The sequence below is a fragment of the Phaseolus vulgaris genome, chromosome 5 (genome assembly GCF_051622355.1).
Source record: "Phaseolus vulgaris cultivar YP4 chromosome 5, ASM5162235v1, whole genome shotgun sequence".
Lineage (NCBI taxonomy): Eukaryota > Viridiplantae > Streptophyta > Magnoliopsida > Fabales > Fabaceae > Phaseolus > Phaseolus vulgaris.
The window spans coordinates 870,247-884,864 of record NC_143502.1 but is presented as its reverse complement, the minus strand read 5'-3'; the positions used below and the strand labels follow the sequence as shown (position 1 = coordinate 884,864).

The following is a 14,618-nucleotide window of genomic DNA, read 5'->3' as shown; positions in this document are numbered from 1 at the left end:
GATCATTAACCAGTTTTGCGGTTGATTATGTCAATCGATTTGGATCAAGTGTCAAGTCAGAGTCTCGATCGTGCGAATCATACCTATAAAAGTTTTGTTAATTTAAAATAAAAAAAATGAAAGATAAAAAAAAAATAGAGAGATGGAAACATCTCACATTTGATAACTCACGTGTTACTTTCCATTCACCTTCTTAGTTGAAATACCTTTTTTAAGTTTACTTTAATTTCTAGCTTCGTTTTAGACTCTCGACCAGAAGAGCGTCACCTCAACGCGCATCCCCATTGGTCTCGCACTCCCGGAGCCATCGCCAAAAAGCGACGTGCGGACCACGCGCCTCGCGGAGAGCCTAAAAGAAGGGTAAAATATTTTAATGGCGAGTGGTTTCCTTATTCAACGACCGCGCCTGTGCGGTTCTGAAACGCACGTTAGGTGAGGACCAACGCGCTTAAATACTCCCTCCGGTTCGTTCCTTTCTCAATGTAACAAACAACAACCCTTCTCTTTTTTCTCTTTCTCTTTTTCTCTTTCTCTTTCTCTTCTCAGCGTTTTCTTCTCTTCTCGTGAAACTGCAACCAACACTCTCCTTTTTCTCCATTCTCAGAACCTCTTGTTCTCAAGCGCGGGAGAAAGTACGGTACCTTTCTTCTCCCTCACGTGCACATTGCTCTCTCTTTTCGATATACAATTGCGAAATTACTGCAAAAGGAAACTTCTCATCAAATTCCACATTCCAAAGGTTTTTCTTTCTTTCTACTTTTAGCCATTGATTTCTCTGTTTTCTCTGAAATTCGCAACCAGTTCTGTGTGATCATTGCTGTAACATTCATTAACACTTCTCTCAGTTTTGTTTGTTTCAACACTCTGTAGTATGATCTGAATCTCCCTCTTCATCGTGTTTTTTGTGTGTGGATAGTCCAACCAAGTCAACTGTAATGTCCTTTTTCGGTTTTGGTACTGTCATTCAGGGATTGTGAATTCTCTGAATTTGACAAAAAAAAAAAACAGTGTCTCTTTTTTCTGTCATCGAGTTTTTTTTATTGGATCAGAGGGTAGTTTCAAAATTTTGGCACACCAAAACAAACGTGAATTTCCTGTTACATTTATGGAATTCACAGCTTTTCTACGCATTAACATATGAAGAATTATGGAGTGTTTGATTTAACATGAATGGACCTCAAATCTTTGGCTCTAATATGATAATTTGTAGAGGGCATTTAATAGGATTGGTGTGGAGAAGAATAGAATTTGCCAGCTAACAGGTTGTGATTTGGAGTCTGTATTTACTTTTCTAGAGTAAGATAAATATGTAAGCAATTTCGGAACCTTGTTTGAGAAGTGGCCATACCTTTCATTTTCAACAAGAGTTATGGACAACAAACTATGGATCGTCTTTTTCAGGTTTAACAGTTAAGGAGTTGTTTTCGAGCTTTGATCTTTGGGCTTCATATAATTGATTTTGGAGGGAAGACTTAACCAACTCTAAAAAGTTCGTTGAGTGAAACAAAATAAAGTCTTGTTTTTGACAAGTTTAATATTCATTTGTGTTTTTGAAATTGAAGAAACGTGTATTCTTCTACAAGTGTTCTTTGAATCTAGACACTTTTTCTTCTAACATGTCCTTTTCTAAATTTTTGGGGATAAAAAAATAGAGAACTCATTCACCAAATAGCGCAGTGCTCTTGGTCACACACATGGTCAAAGCCCACCGGAGCTTTGGAGTTCATTTCGAACTTTTTGATTCCGGAGAGATGCGTTCTTTACCGTGAACCATTAGGTGCATCTTACCTTGCTAGTCAAGTTCAGAATCTGAACTTTGACCGTTCGGTTATAATTATTATTTAATGGGGATTGCGTAAATATGTTGACATTCAAATGGTTCAGCAACAGTTTTTGACTAGTGAATATTTCTTTCTCTCTTTCTTGATGCTTTAGGTTGATAGTTACTATTTGATGTATTATTGAACTTTTCCAACTGATTTTATTTATTTGCGAGAACGTTTGTTTCTTTTTACTTTTATGAGTGCATCATTGTTTTATTCAGAGCTGTTGCTGCATGAATGATTGATTGATTCAGTTGTTGTCCACAAGTGTATTCTGGTTTGTCTGCCTTGTAACTGTTTAAATTTTAATTAAGCTGGTGCAATGTTGTCGTTTGTTTTCACGCTCGCTTTTTTCGGGGGTTTTGTCTAATAATTGCTTCTTCTTCTTGGGATCGTGTTTTTCTCTAATAATTGCTTCTTGCTTGTAATAATGTACTTTCTAATAGTAGATTTGGTGTCACTAAGGGTATTTTAGTAAAATGAGCAATCTCAGTAGTTTAAATTGAGAGAGGAACTAACTTAATTTTTTTAAACTTAAATTTGTAAAATAGGTTTTGCATCCTGTTTTATGTATAATCTATTTTAGTTATATTTATAAACGAAGTGAGATTTTCAACTTACTCTCATTAGATCTGCTGAGATACTATTTAAGAAAGTCATTTTGGATTTAACTTATTTTACAAAATCATATTGTAAGATAAAGATTATTGTCATTTATGTTCTTTAATTTAGTTATATCACCTGTGGATATGAGAATCTAGGTAAAAAAAGCTAAACAAAATGTGGAGTTGACATCAATCCGTGATGGATTTATCACTCTTAAATTGTTCTTTTAGTGTTTTCACTGAAAAGACAAGTCCACATTGGTATGTACAATTTGTGCAATGATGGTTATTGGAGTCTGGAACAGGATCACCATGGTGAGTGAGTGACGGTTCCAAATTCTTCTAACCATAAAGTTATGAGAAATTCTATTTCTACAACTATTTTTCTCTTCCTTTTTGTTTGTTTATTTGCCTTTAGTAGTTTATAGGGTCATGTTTTCAATTAATTGGTGACTTGATATTCAATGAATTCAAACTAATCAACTGCATGATCATTGTCTATAGGAACTCATCAGTCGATAAACTGCCAACTCAAAAGCAGTGACAAGAAAAGAGTTGATTGAAGTGGTGGAAGTTTTGTAGACATTGGTTCAATTTGTTCTGAATCCTCCACAAAAGGTCTTACATTGTTGCTGTACTGTGAAAATTGTGCATAGACCTGGATCCAATGGAGCTGAAGCCAAATCTTACTCCTGTCCTTACTGATGCCTTAACAAGGTCAAGGCTGGGTGTGCCTTCTGGTTTGTCACCTTACTCTTCTCCAAAAGGGGCAACCTTTCCCCATCATGGTCCCTTGCTGGCAATTCCAAGGAAGAAGACAGGAATTCTTGATGATTTTCGTTCTAGCGGTTGTCTTGATGCCATGAATTCTTCTTCTCCTACTCACAATAAAGTATCCAAGGATCTTAGTCATGGGGTTGGATCACCTGATGCTGCTTATAGTACCTGGCTGGTATAACATACTTTCCTCTGTAATTTTTTTTGTTCAATAGTTGTGGAATGTTTTGTTTATGCAAGTTCATTTTGTCACCTTTTCTTTTTCAATTCCACAGCTAAAGTTTCCATCAGCACTTACATCTTTTGATCAAATTTCTAACTGTGCAAAAGGGAAGAGAATAGCATTATTTCTTGATTATGATGGGACTCTTTCACCCATTGTGGACAATCCTGACTGTGCGTTCATGTCAGATAATGTATGTGATGTTCTCTATTGATTTGTTGTCCACGTTTTAAATAGATCTTTTTCTTCTGATGTTACTACTTTGCCGATCTGACCTTTAAACTTCAGATGCGTGCTGCTGTTAAAAAAGTGGCGGAATATTTTCCAACTGCAATAATTAGTGGAAGAAGGCGTGACAAGGTAGTGGGAGAATTTTATGAAACGAGATTTTTTTTCTCTCTTTTACTTGCATATAACAGGTTTCCTTGTCGATCATTAGTTTTGAATTTTGATTTTAACCTTTATTTTATACACCCCTTTGGCTCAGGTATATGAATTTGTTGGACTAAGTGACCTCTATTACGCTGGTAGTCATGGGATGGACATTATTGGTCCTCCTAGACAATCTATTTCTGGTGATCACCCTGATTCTGAGAAGCAGGTACTGGTTTCAAAGTTTCTACCTGATGTCTTTGTGAATATGTGTCTGCCTTCACATTATCTATCTAGAAGTACCTTTTAACGTAGCTCGATTTGAATTTTATTCTTTTGAAATTACAGGGTGTTGGTGAACTTAATTTATTCCAACCTGCTGCTGAATTCCTGCCCATGATTGATGAGGCATGTATATTTGAAAAATACAATTCAAATAAACACTTTTCTGTCTTTTTTTCTGTAATGGAAAGTTGTATGCTGATCAACTAATGATTCTTGTTCGCACAGGTACTTGGGTTGCTCAAGGAGTGTACAAAAGACATTGAAGGAGCAACAGTTGAGAACAATAAGTTTTGTGCCTCTGTACATTACCGGAATGTAGATAAGGAGGTACTAACTTCATTTCTGATGCCTTATTGTTTATCATAAGAATGGGGAATCTTTCTACCTAAGATGACTTCCTCTCTTTACCAACTTATTTTGTGCATGTTCGAATGAAATTTATTTTGGTTGAAATTAATTTTAAAATGAGATAACCTATGTATAGACGATTTTATTCTAAATACAAGTTAATAAAACTTACTATGAAATTTTCCATCCTACTCAAACTATTTCAAGTTTTGCTTAAACTCAAAATGACTTCTCAACCCGTAATCAATTCTTCAAAGTGAATCGTGGAACTAAACAAGTAAACATTTCCTTAAATTCATGTTACATGACATGTTTGCACAATTCCATGTGAAATCTAACATGCACTTCATATTTTTTAATGATTGTAAGTATTTATTTCCTCTTAATTTGTTTCCTTTGATGTACAGAGTTGGCCGATTGTTGGACAACGTGTATATGATGTTATGAAGCAGTATCCACGTTTGCGTTTAACTCATGGGCGGAAGGTACTGTTTCGTGACCTTTTCACTCATTTTTCAAGAGATCTAACTGTTAAAAAAGTACTTCGTAATAATCTACGTTTAGTTACTAATTTTCAGGTTTTAGAGGTTCGCCCAGTGATTGACTGGGATAAGGGAAAAGCTGTCACATTTTTACTTGAGTCACTTGGTAAGTTCATTGTTTTTATCTAATGGCTACTTTCTTTGAAGATCAGAATTTTGTTATGCAAGTAAATGACACAAGACCTTTTTTTAGGACTTGACAATTGCGATGACTTGCTAGCTATATATGTTGGAGATGATAGAACAGATGAAGATGCCTTTAAGGTAATAATAATAATAATAATAATAATAATAATAATAATAATAATAATAATAATAATAAATCGCTTATTATGATGTCTGCCTCAAAGTGCTTCTTTCTCAATTTCTCTGTTGTTGATTCCCTTAATGCTGATATCAAAATGACTGTTACAGGTTTTGAGAGAATCTAATAAAGGTTGTGGCATCTTAGTGTCCCCTTCCCCAAAAGAAAGCAACGCAATTTACTCTCTTCGTGATCCCTCAGAGGTAAATCTCTTCATTCTAATTTATTTCGAATGTTTCTTTTTCTTTTCATTGGACTGAATCTAAATCTGACAGATGAACTCCTATAGGAAGATGAAGCACTTTAAATCATACTCTTAATTTAATTAATATGAAAATAGAAATTCACTAAATAAGTAAGACGTACAAAAATTTTAATTTTTAATTATTTTCAGCAACTGACAAAGAGGGTGTTGATATCATTTTTCTTTCTTTTAATCACAAAACTTGAATATGCTAAAACAATTGAGTAGTATCTGGATTATTGTCAATAAAATGTTTAGATAACACATTGATTATACTGCACAAAACTATGGTGATGATGCCACTAAAATTAGAACTAACTATTTTTTGTTTTACCTATATCACAAATTTATTAAGAAGTGGACTTTAAGGCTAATTCAACCTTATAAAACCAGTTTATAAAGTAAAGTTTACATCCACTTATATACTATGAAATGCTCTAATCGACTAATCTCTAGTTGACGTGGGATCTCCAACATAATTGATTATTTCTGATTACGAAACTAATCCTAACACTCTACTAGTCTATTTGTTTGCATATACTGATGTATCTTTTCTGGTGTCATAATCCAACCAATGTTATGTTATATGTTCAGGTGATGCAATTTCTGACATCACTGGCTGCATGGAAATCAAGCATTCAAGGTCGCTGAAAAGCCTTAGAAAGTGTATAGAGGACAACATACTCCGCTATGCTATATATTAGAGACAGTCTTTTTGTTTCCAAAAGGTCTGCTACAACATATTTGAGCTCAGAAGACCTCTCTCTCTCACCACGGCAACAACATTGTCAACCAAACTTCTTTTATTCAAACCTTGTGTGCTACCTGTAAACTCCTGCCTCAGAAATATATATACACATTTTCGAAGATCAAGGAAAATCTGTGCAGATGGCTTGCTTTTTTGTTCCCCCTTAAAAGTTTTTATTCTATTTATTTCATATTCTTTCTTCACTTTTGGTTATAGCCCCTAACCAGTCATTGGGGATTCAATATGAAATTGTTCTCTTCTTTTTCTGTTTTTCAGAGAATTATCATATGTTATTTTTTTAATATGTAGATTGGATATCACTATTTGTATTACATATTTATATATCAGTTTGATAGTTCCACTTCCTCACTCTTTATGCTCCCTTCAAATTATTCTACAATTTTTCCTTTTAATTGTCATATGCTTATTTTGCAGAATAATACTTCAACTTATTGCTTTAAGAATATACTATTAGACTAATTTCTAGAATCAATTTTAAGAAAGTTATTCTACATCTTCATTATATGTATCATAAAATAACACACAAAAAAAACAACATACATATTATATATCTCACTAATATGTTAAGTACATTTTACAAAATATAATTATTAAATGATCAAAAACACACACACACATATATATATATATATATATATATATATATATATATATATCACTCTAGCTAAACTATTTATTCATGTCTCAAAACAAAATCATAACATAATTAAAATAAAACTCAAGTGTTACCTAAGATCATTCATAATATTACAAAGGATATACAATACTTATGAGAGACAAAGTATTAAGTTTGGATTCAAAGAGGTTATCTTAAGTAGTGAATTTTTAAGAGTTTATCATTAATCATCTTCATCTTTAGAAAGAAGGTGAGTTTTTTTTATAGATAAACAAGTCTTAGTTTTTTTTTCCATTGAATTATAATGACAATTCTTTTGAGATATTAGACATATGAAAACTAATATTTTATTATTAGAAAAATCATGACAATTCAATAGAGGTTTTCCCAAAATTTGAAGTCGAATTCTTATCGAGTAGGAAAAGATTATGAGTTTATGGATGAGGAAATTTTTATTAATAAATAAAAATAAATTTTTTGTATTTGTATTTCTATTTCTGGAATATAATTTACTATGCTTATAATTTTGATAAATTAATTCTTAATTTGTTTTAGATTTAATTAGTGATATTTGGAATAGGCTTTAGTTGGACTTTTCTACATCCAAATATAATTAGATGGTGTAGCTAAGGGAAGGAGTGTAAATAGATATTAATAGGTTCAAATAGGAGGCAAGGAAAACATGCGTTTCAAAGACATAAGGAAAACATGATCTAGACATTTTCTATGCCTTCTCATTTTCAACCAAGAAAAACGAAACAAGGAGAAAGTTAAATTTATTGTTTTTCTCCCTTTTTTTCTAATTTTAAGCCAAAAATGTACGAAGATTCTAGATACATTTAATTTAGATTCATTTACTTAAAAAAGATAATACTCTTAGTAAAAAAAATTATTCATTTACATAAAAATTCAACTTTTATTCATTACACTATTTAGTTTTTAATAGTGATTTAAAATTCTATTTTATTCAGTGTGACCAGATACAATATTTTTTTTTATCAACACTTCAAAATTTTCTAAATTTACATTTTATTCCATTAAATTTCTCTAGAATTTCTCTTTAAGAATCCTATTATGACAAAGACGAATAAGAAAATAAAGACAAAAACAATTAAACAACTATAAGAGTTTAAATTACAACTAAACAAATAAATACTCTAATTCAAGATTTTTAATATTCCCCACAAACTCTTCAATATCTCTTGAAAAGATAAATCCTCCTTATAAGTCTCTTTAGGGTGTGTTTGGATTGGGAAGAAGATTTGAGGGAGTGGATTTAGAGTGATTTGAGAGGAAAGTGAGGTTGTTTGGATTGTAGGTATATTAGAGTAGATTTGTGAGGAAAGTTTATTGAATTTTGTGAATGATGTGATAGTTGTAAGAAAATTTTGACATTTTAATAGTATTATGTACATTTTTAATAATTATAAAATATATATTATAAATTAATTTTAATTTTATTATTATTTATTCTTATCAATATTAATTATTATTTATAATTTTTTTAATTATAGTTTTATTTCATTAATTTATTATTAATATTTTTATTTTAATTATCATTTTATATATTTATTAATATTTTAATAATTATTAATATTTTTTATGTTGATAATATATATATATATATATATATATATATATTAATCAAATCTTCGCAATTCCTCGCAATTCTTCGCAAATATGCGAAGAAAGTAAGCTGGAAGTATTTTGCCTCGTTTTCTACATTATATTATTATTTTATTTCTTAATTTACGAACTTTCAGCGCATTTCTCACCTCATAACTTTCTGTCATTGGATCCAAAACATAGCCTTAAATTTTTTTATCAACAAAAAATAATAAACAAATATGGATCACTTTAAGCGTTATTAAACCCTCCTTATAAAAAAAAAAGATAAACCAATCTCCCAACAAAACTGTTAACTAACCCAAAACCCAAGAATATCACCACTCACCTTTGATAACAACCAGAGTAAACCAACACATCAAATTACAAAAGAACATAAAACCAAAAATAAACCATCAAACACAAATCTCAAACAAATAGATGAACTTAAAGAACACTAACACAATTTCACATTAAAAACTCTCTTTAACAATTATATATTACCTTATCTTTGATACTAAAAGCAAAACCCTAAACAATAATAATATAATGGATATAGCATGTCTAATACATCTCTAGTTACTTGAATTTTCACCAAATCAGTTAAGAAATATTCATTACTTGATTAAAATGTGTAAAACTAAAAGAAGAAACAAAACAATACAATACAAGTGTTCCACTTTTTGGCTCTCCTTTTAAAGGGTACCTTCATATACCCTCCAATCCCAAACTTGTGTTTCTCAATTTGTTTTTGGCCTTGTCTTCTTTTACAATCCCATTGGAACCACCATTCTTATGTCCAACTTCCACGTGCTACATTTTCCATTCATCTACCACTTTCACTCTCAAAAAACCCTTATTACAATCTTTTTCATTGCAACAATCACAAACCCCAAAGTCCTCCACCATAGCTCAAGCACAACATGGAGGCCAATCTTTCTAACCCCCATGATCTACACACCCCTTTGATGAATCACCCACCAAGACTCAACAAGAATAGCCATAAACCTTCAAAGGGTATCTTTGTGATACTTTGCTCCATTGTTTTTCTCATGTCATTGTTTGCATTGATCATGATCAAGAGCCAAAACCACTTGGAAAAAATGGAGATTGGCAACACAGAAACTACCCCTTTTGATCCTAACATCTCCCCTGCTAGAGGGGTGGCTCAAGGGGTTTCACCCAAGTCCAATCCAACCCTTTTCCACAAAGTTTCATATAATTGGACCAACGCCATGTTTTCTTGGCAAAGAACAGCTTTTCATTTTCAACCACAAAAAAATTGGATGAATGGTAAGTGTGTGTGTGTGCGCTTATTTGCTTCACCTACCAAGATTATAACTATGTTTTGTAGTAAAGTGTGTGTGTGCTTATTTGCTTCACCGACCAAGATTACAACTACGTTTTGTAGTAGTTGCTTGCTCTACGTTAACTTTTCAAATCATAAAATTTTACTTAAAATTGTTACTTTTCACAGGTACATACTCGAATGAGTTTACATTTATTATTTCTTTCTACTTTAAGATTGTTTCTTTCTACTTTTAACTGTTCTAATCTGATTAATTTAGGATTGTTTTTTTCTTGTACCTCCATAACTTTTCCATATATCTCATAGGTTATGTGAGAAGATCATTTGTCTTTAAAAAAAACATTATGAATTTTATAATTTGAAAATGTTGTTTTTCTATTTGCACCTCTCGAAATGTAGAATTTAAAAGGTATTTCTAGATTTGAAAATACCTTCTAGATTCTACACTTATAAGGTATTCTCTTTTGGATTGTGCAATCCATAACACTCCTTACCACTATATATATTTTGGATTGTAAAATCCGAAAGATATTTCAGAATCCAATAATACATTTCGGATTATACAATCCAAAATATCATTTTAAAATATGTTATGGATTGTATAATATAAAAAGTATTTAGAAAGTGTTTGTAAAATTTATAATCTAGTATACATGAAAAAATGAAAAAAAAAAACTAACATATATTTAGAAAGTTATGGTTGAAATTAAAAATATATATAAAAATGTAAGAAGAATCTATAAATATTGAGTTGTGAATATATCACGACTTAACTTTGTTTCAATTGTGTCTTTTTTTTTCTTTGGGTTTTTTAATGATACTGTTTGATAAAGTGTCTAACAGTCAATGTCTTGTTGGTTTTCATGTTTGGTGCTGATGATCTTTGCTTGAATTGGCTCCAGATCCAGATGGTATGTTGCTTTTCCATTTTATTTGTCAAATTTATTTTCTGTTCCTTTTACTTTTATATTCTGTGACATATTAATAATTTTATACAGTCACTAAACTAAATATTTTGTCCCTAATAAAAAAAGTATAAATACTAATTTTAAGTAAATAAAAATATGAAATTATTAATATAAAGTAGATAAACCATTACTCAGATTCAGAGTTACCAGAACTAGAAAAAGAAAATGTTATAAACAGAAAAAGAATTATCCTCTTTACAGAATATAAAAGATTCAATTACTACAAAATACAAGTAATTATATATCTTCTCATTATCTCACAAAATAACAAAACATTAAAATCAAAGCATAATGTGCTATTTTATCCGAAAAAGGATGAGAATCAAAATCCAAAATCTTTTTAAAAGTCATAGACAATTTACAGAAAAAAGTTTGAAAAATAGTAAACCTTTAAAAATGAATAACTAAATAATTAAATTTTAATTTATATATTTGACTTAAAAATAAATTTAAACTCTTATTTCTTATTTAAAAGACATCACATCTTTATATAACTAAAATTGAGTCTCATATCTAATATAAATAATATATTTAATCAAATCTTGAAAAAGAAGCAGATATATACAAAGAGTTTGGAGATATTTATAATGTTATTTAACACAATATATTATACTAGATAAAGTGTATACACTTTTATACTAATTGTTTTAAAAAAAATACATGTAATTTTTTTAATTAATTGATAGTTGAAGAACTTCTATAGTTCACTAAACTTGTAATCTTAATTAAAAGTAGGACAATTTTTTATGTGCAAACCTAGGAGGGTGACATCTTATGGCTACATAGAATTGTTTTAATACAAGATAAAGTAAATAGTTTAAATTGATAGAATAGGAGAGGCATTAACATATAAAAAAATATCAAAGTATGATTAGTTATATATGTTTAGGATTTAGGGTTTATGATTAGTGGTATATGTTAGAGATCTCACATCAACTAGAAATTAGAGTATTTTATAGTATATAAGTGGGTATAAACCTCACCTCATAAGTCGATTTTACGAGATTGGGTTAGACTTAAAGTCAACTTCTTAATATAGTATTAGAGTCATTTCGAGTCTATCCTATTGAGTATTTTATCAGGTCACTCGCTGTAGGGTCATTATTGTATCACCTATAATATATTGTCCCATGCACGAACTGTCACTCCTTAAGTAAGAGAGTGTATTGGAGATTCCGCATTTTACTAGAGATGTTTTAGGCTTATTAGGGTTTAAAAATATTATTAGTTGTATATGTTTTTAATTATTATTAAGCTTTAAAAAATAGAGAAGGATGAAAGAAGAAGAAAAATGAGATTAGATTGAGATTTTATCATATGATTGCAGGTCCATTGTTTCACATGGGGTGGTACCATCTATTCTATCAATATAATCCTGATTCAGCTGTGTGGGGGAACATCACATGGGGGCATGCAGTATCAAGGGACATGATTCATTGGCTCTATCTACCCATTGCCATGGTCCCCAACGACTGGTATGATATCAACGGTGTATGGACTGGATCGGCCACGATTCTGCCAGGTGGCAAAATCATAATGCTTTACACAGGTGACACCAATCACTACGTGCAAGTGCAAAATCTTGCATACCCTGCCAATCTATCTGATCCACTTCTCCTCCATTGGGTCAAGTATCCGGGTAACCCGATCCTGCTGCCCCCGCTCGGTATTGGCTCCAAGGACTTTCGGGACCCGACCACGGGTTGGATCGGGTCGGATGGAAAATGGAGGATCACAATCGGGTCAAAGAAAGGAAAAACAGGCCTTTCATTAGTTTACAAAACCACTGATTTCATCAACTTTGAGCCAAACGATCACTACTTGCATGCAGTTCCGGGTACGGGTATGTGGGAATGTGTGGACTTTTACCCGGTTTCGATAAACGGGTCGAAGGGTTTGGATAGTTCAGTAAATGGGCCATATGTTAAGCACGTCCTAAAAGCTAGTTTGGATGACAAAAGGGTAGATAGTTATGCACTTGGAACCTATTTTGTTGAAAATGACACGTGGGTACCCGATGACCCGTTTATGGATGTGGGTATCGGGTTGCTTTTGGACTATGGAAGATACTATGCTTCAAAGAGTTTCTATGATGAAGAAAAAGAGAGGAGAATTCTATGGGGTTGGGTCAATGAAACTGATGTAGAAAGTGATGACTTAAGAAAGGGTTGGGCTTCTCTTCAGGTATCAATTTTTTTTTCTAAGTTAGAAATTCACATGGAGAAGTGATTGATGAAATGTTATGGTTTTTCATGGTTGAGTTTATAACTTTATGTGAACATAAACCTTAAATCCATGTTTTCTGTTTTATCAGACAATTCCAAGAACAGTGTTGTTTGATAACAAGACTAGAACTAATTTGCTTCTGTGGCCAGTAGAGGAAGTAGAAAGCTTAAGACTAAGTAGTGATGAATTTGAAGGAATGGTGGTTAAGCCTGGCTCTGTTGTGCCACTAAACATAAGCCTAGCAACACAGGTTTGTCTGTAGAATTATGTAACTTTACTCAAATGTTTTGTTGCATTGTCACTCAGAATAATTGTACTCATCAACAACTGATTTCATTTACCAAAAACATCCCAGTTGGACATATTTGCTGAATTTGAGATTGAATGGTTGAACTCCAAAAGTAATGGTAAGAACAACATGGGTTGTGGAAAGGGTGGTGCCACTGACAGAAGTGCTTTTGGACCATTTGGTCTTCTGGCATTAGCAGATGACTCACTTTCTGAACAAACTCCAATCTATTTTCGTCTTTCTAATACTACCACTTTCTTCTGTGTTGATGAAACAAGGTGAGAAATTGCACTTGGTAATACAAATTTTCTCTTTTTAAAGAAAAAAACATGGTAATGAGTTGTTGGATCTGATGTAGATCATCCAAGGCTTCTGATGTTTCAAAGGCAATTTATGGCAGCAACATTCCAATCCTCAGTGATGAAAAATTGTCAATGAGGGTATTGGTAAGTGTGAATTGTACTTCTTGTTCACTTGGCATGTGGCTATATTACTTATTTTAGTTTTTATCATTGGTTTTCTCTTTAGATTTAGTTTTCATATAGGAAATGCATGTTCAAATGTAGTTTGGGGTGAAATTATGTTTTTGTTTTGATTAATGCACATGTTTTTTTGTAACAATTAACTTTCCAATTTGATCAGGTAGACCATTCAATTATTGAGAGCTTTGCTCAAGGAGGGAGAAGAGTGATCACAAGTAGAGTTTACCCAACTGAAGCAATATATGGAGCTGCAAGATTATTTGTATTCAACAATGCAACTGACATAAACATTAAGATCTCCTTAAAGATTTGGCAATTGAACTCTGCTTTCATACGTCCCTTTCCCTTTGATCAAAGTCATTGAAGAGTGTTTATTTATGTTATTCTTATCATCATTGTGATCAACACATGTAGATCAACAATCATTCATGAAGTTAATGAATTTTGGTTGAATTATCAACACTTTGTTAGGAATTCATTGCAAGTTTAACATTAGCTATAGCAAATGGTTTTTTTGCCCCTAAGTTCTCTTAATTCATAATATTGGATATGTAATTGATGAATGACATTGTCTATTATTTTTCTTTCTTGTTGTATTGTATAGTAAAATGCTAGTTGGATATGATGAATTTATCAATTTTACTTGCAACTATAATTTACATTTATGAAATGTCTTGTGCTAGTCTCATCTTAATATACAACAAAATTTTGACTATCAGTTGTGTCCGAATATTGACCCAAATGACTTTAAAGCTTTAAAGTTCATTTATTTTTAAGTATCTTTTTATTTCAAACTTTTGTTCAAAGTTTATAAGACGGTTCTAAAATCAA

At 31.6% G+C, this 14,618-nt stretch overlaps 2 protein-coding genes across 5 annotated transcripts; both read left to right on the top strand.

The window, feature by feature from the left end:
• The first annotated feature begins 418 nt into the window (after positions 1–418).
• LOC137834639 (trehalose-phosphate phosphatase A) lies at positions 419–6,640 on the top strand. 4 transcript variants are annotated; one of them, XM_068642725.2, is made up of 12 exons: positions 419–739; positions 2,933–3,380; positions 3,481–3,621; positions 3,717–3,788; positions 3,916–4,029; positions 4,149–4,208; positions 4,311–4,412; positions 4,841–4,918; positions 5,012–5,081; positions 5,169–5,239; positions 5,390–5,482; positions 6,118–6,640. In XM_068642725.2, exons 2-12 carry the CDS (start codon positions 3,096–3,098, stop codon positions 6,172–6,174), a joined length of 1,143 nt encoding a protein of 380 aa, XP_068498826.1. In that variant the 5' UTR covers positions 419–739; positions 2,933–3,095; the 3' UTR covers positions 6,175–6,640. The 4 variants fall into 4 exon arrangements, with proteins under 4 accessions (XP_068498826.1, XP_068498828.1, XP_068498827.1 ...); XM_068642727.2 differs by having other exon boundaries at positions 479–637; XM_068642726.2 differs by having other exon boundaries at positions 480–632.
• A 2,757-nt stretch (positions 6,641–9,397) lies between these two features.
• Positions 9,398–14,247, top strand: LOC137834638 (beta-fructofuranosidase, soluble isoenzyme I). Its single transcript, XM_068642723.2, has 7 exons — positions 9,398–9,806; positions 10,725–10,733; positions 12,118–12,974; positions 13,105–13,266; positions 13,372–13,583; positions 13,664–13,751; positions 13,948–14,247. Exons 1-7 carry the CDS (start codon positions 9,437–9,439, stop codon positions 14,149–14,151), a joined length of 1,902 nt encoding a protein of 633 aa, XP_068498824.2. The 5' UTR covers positions 9,398–9,436; the 3' UTR covers positions 14,152–14,247.
• The last annotated feature ends 371 nt before the right edge of the window (positions 14,248–14,618 follow it).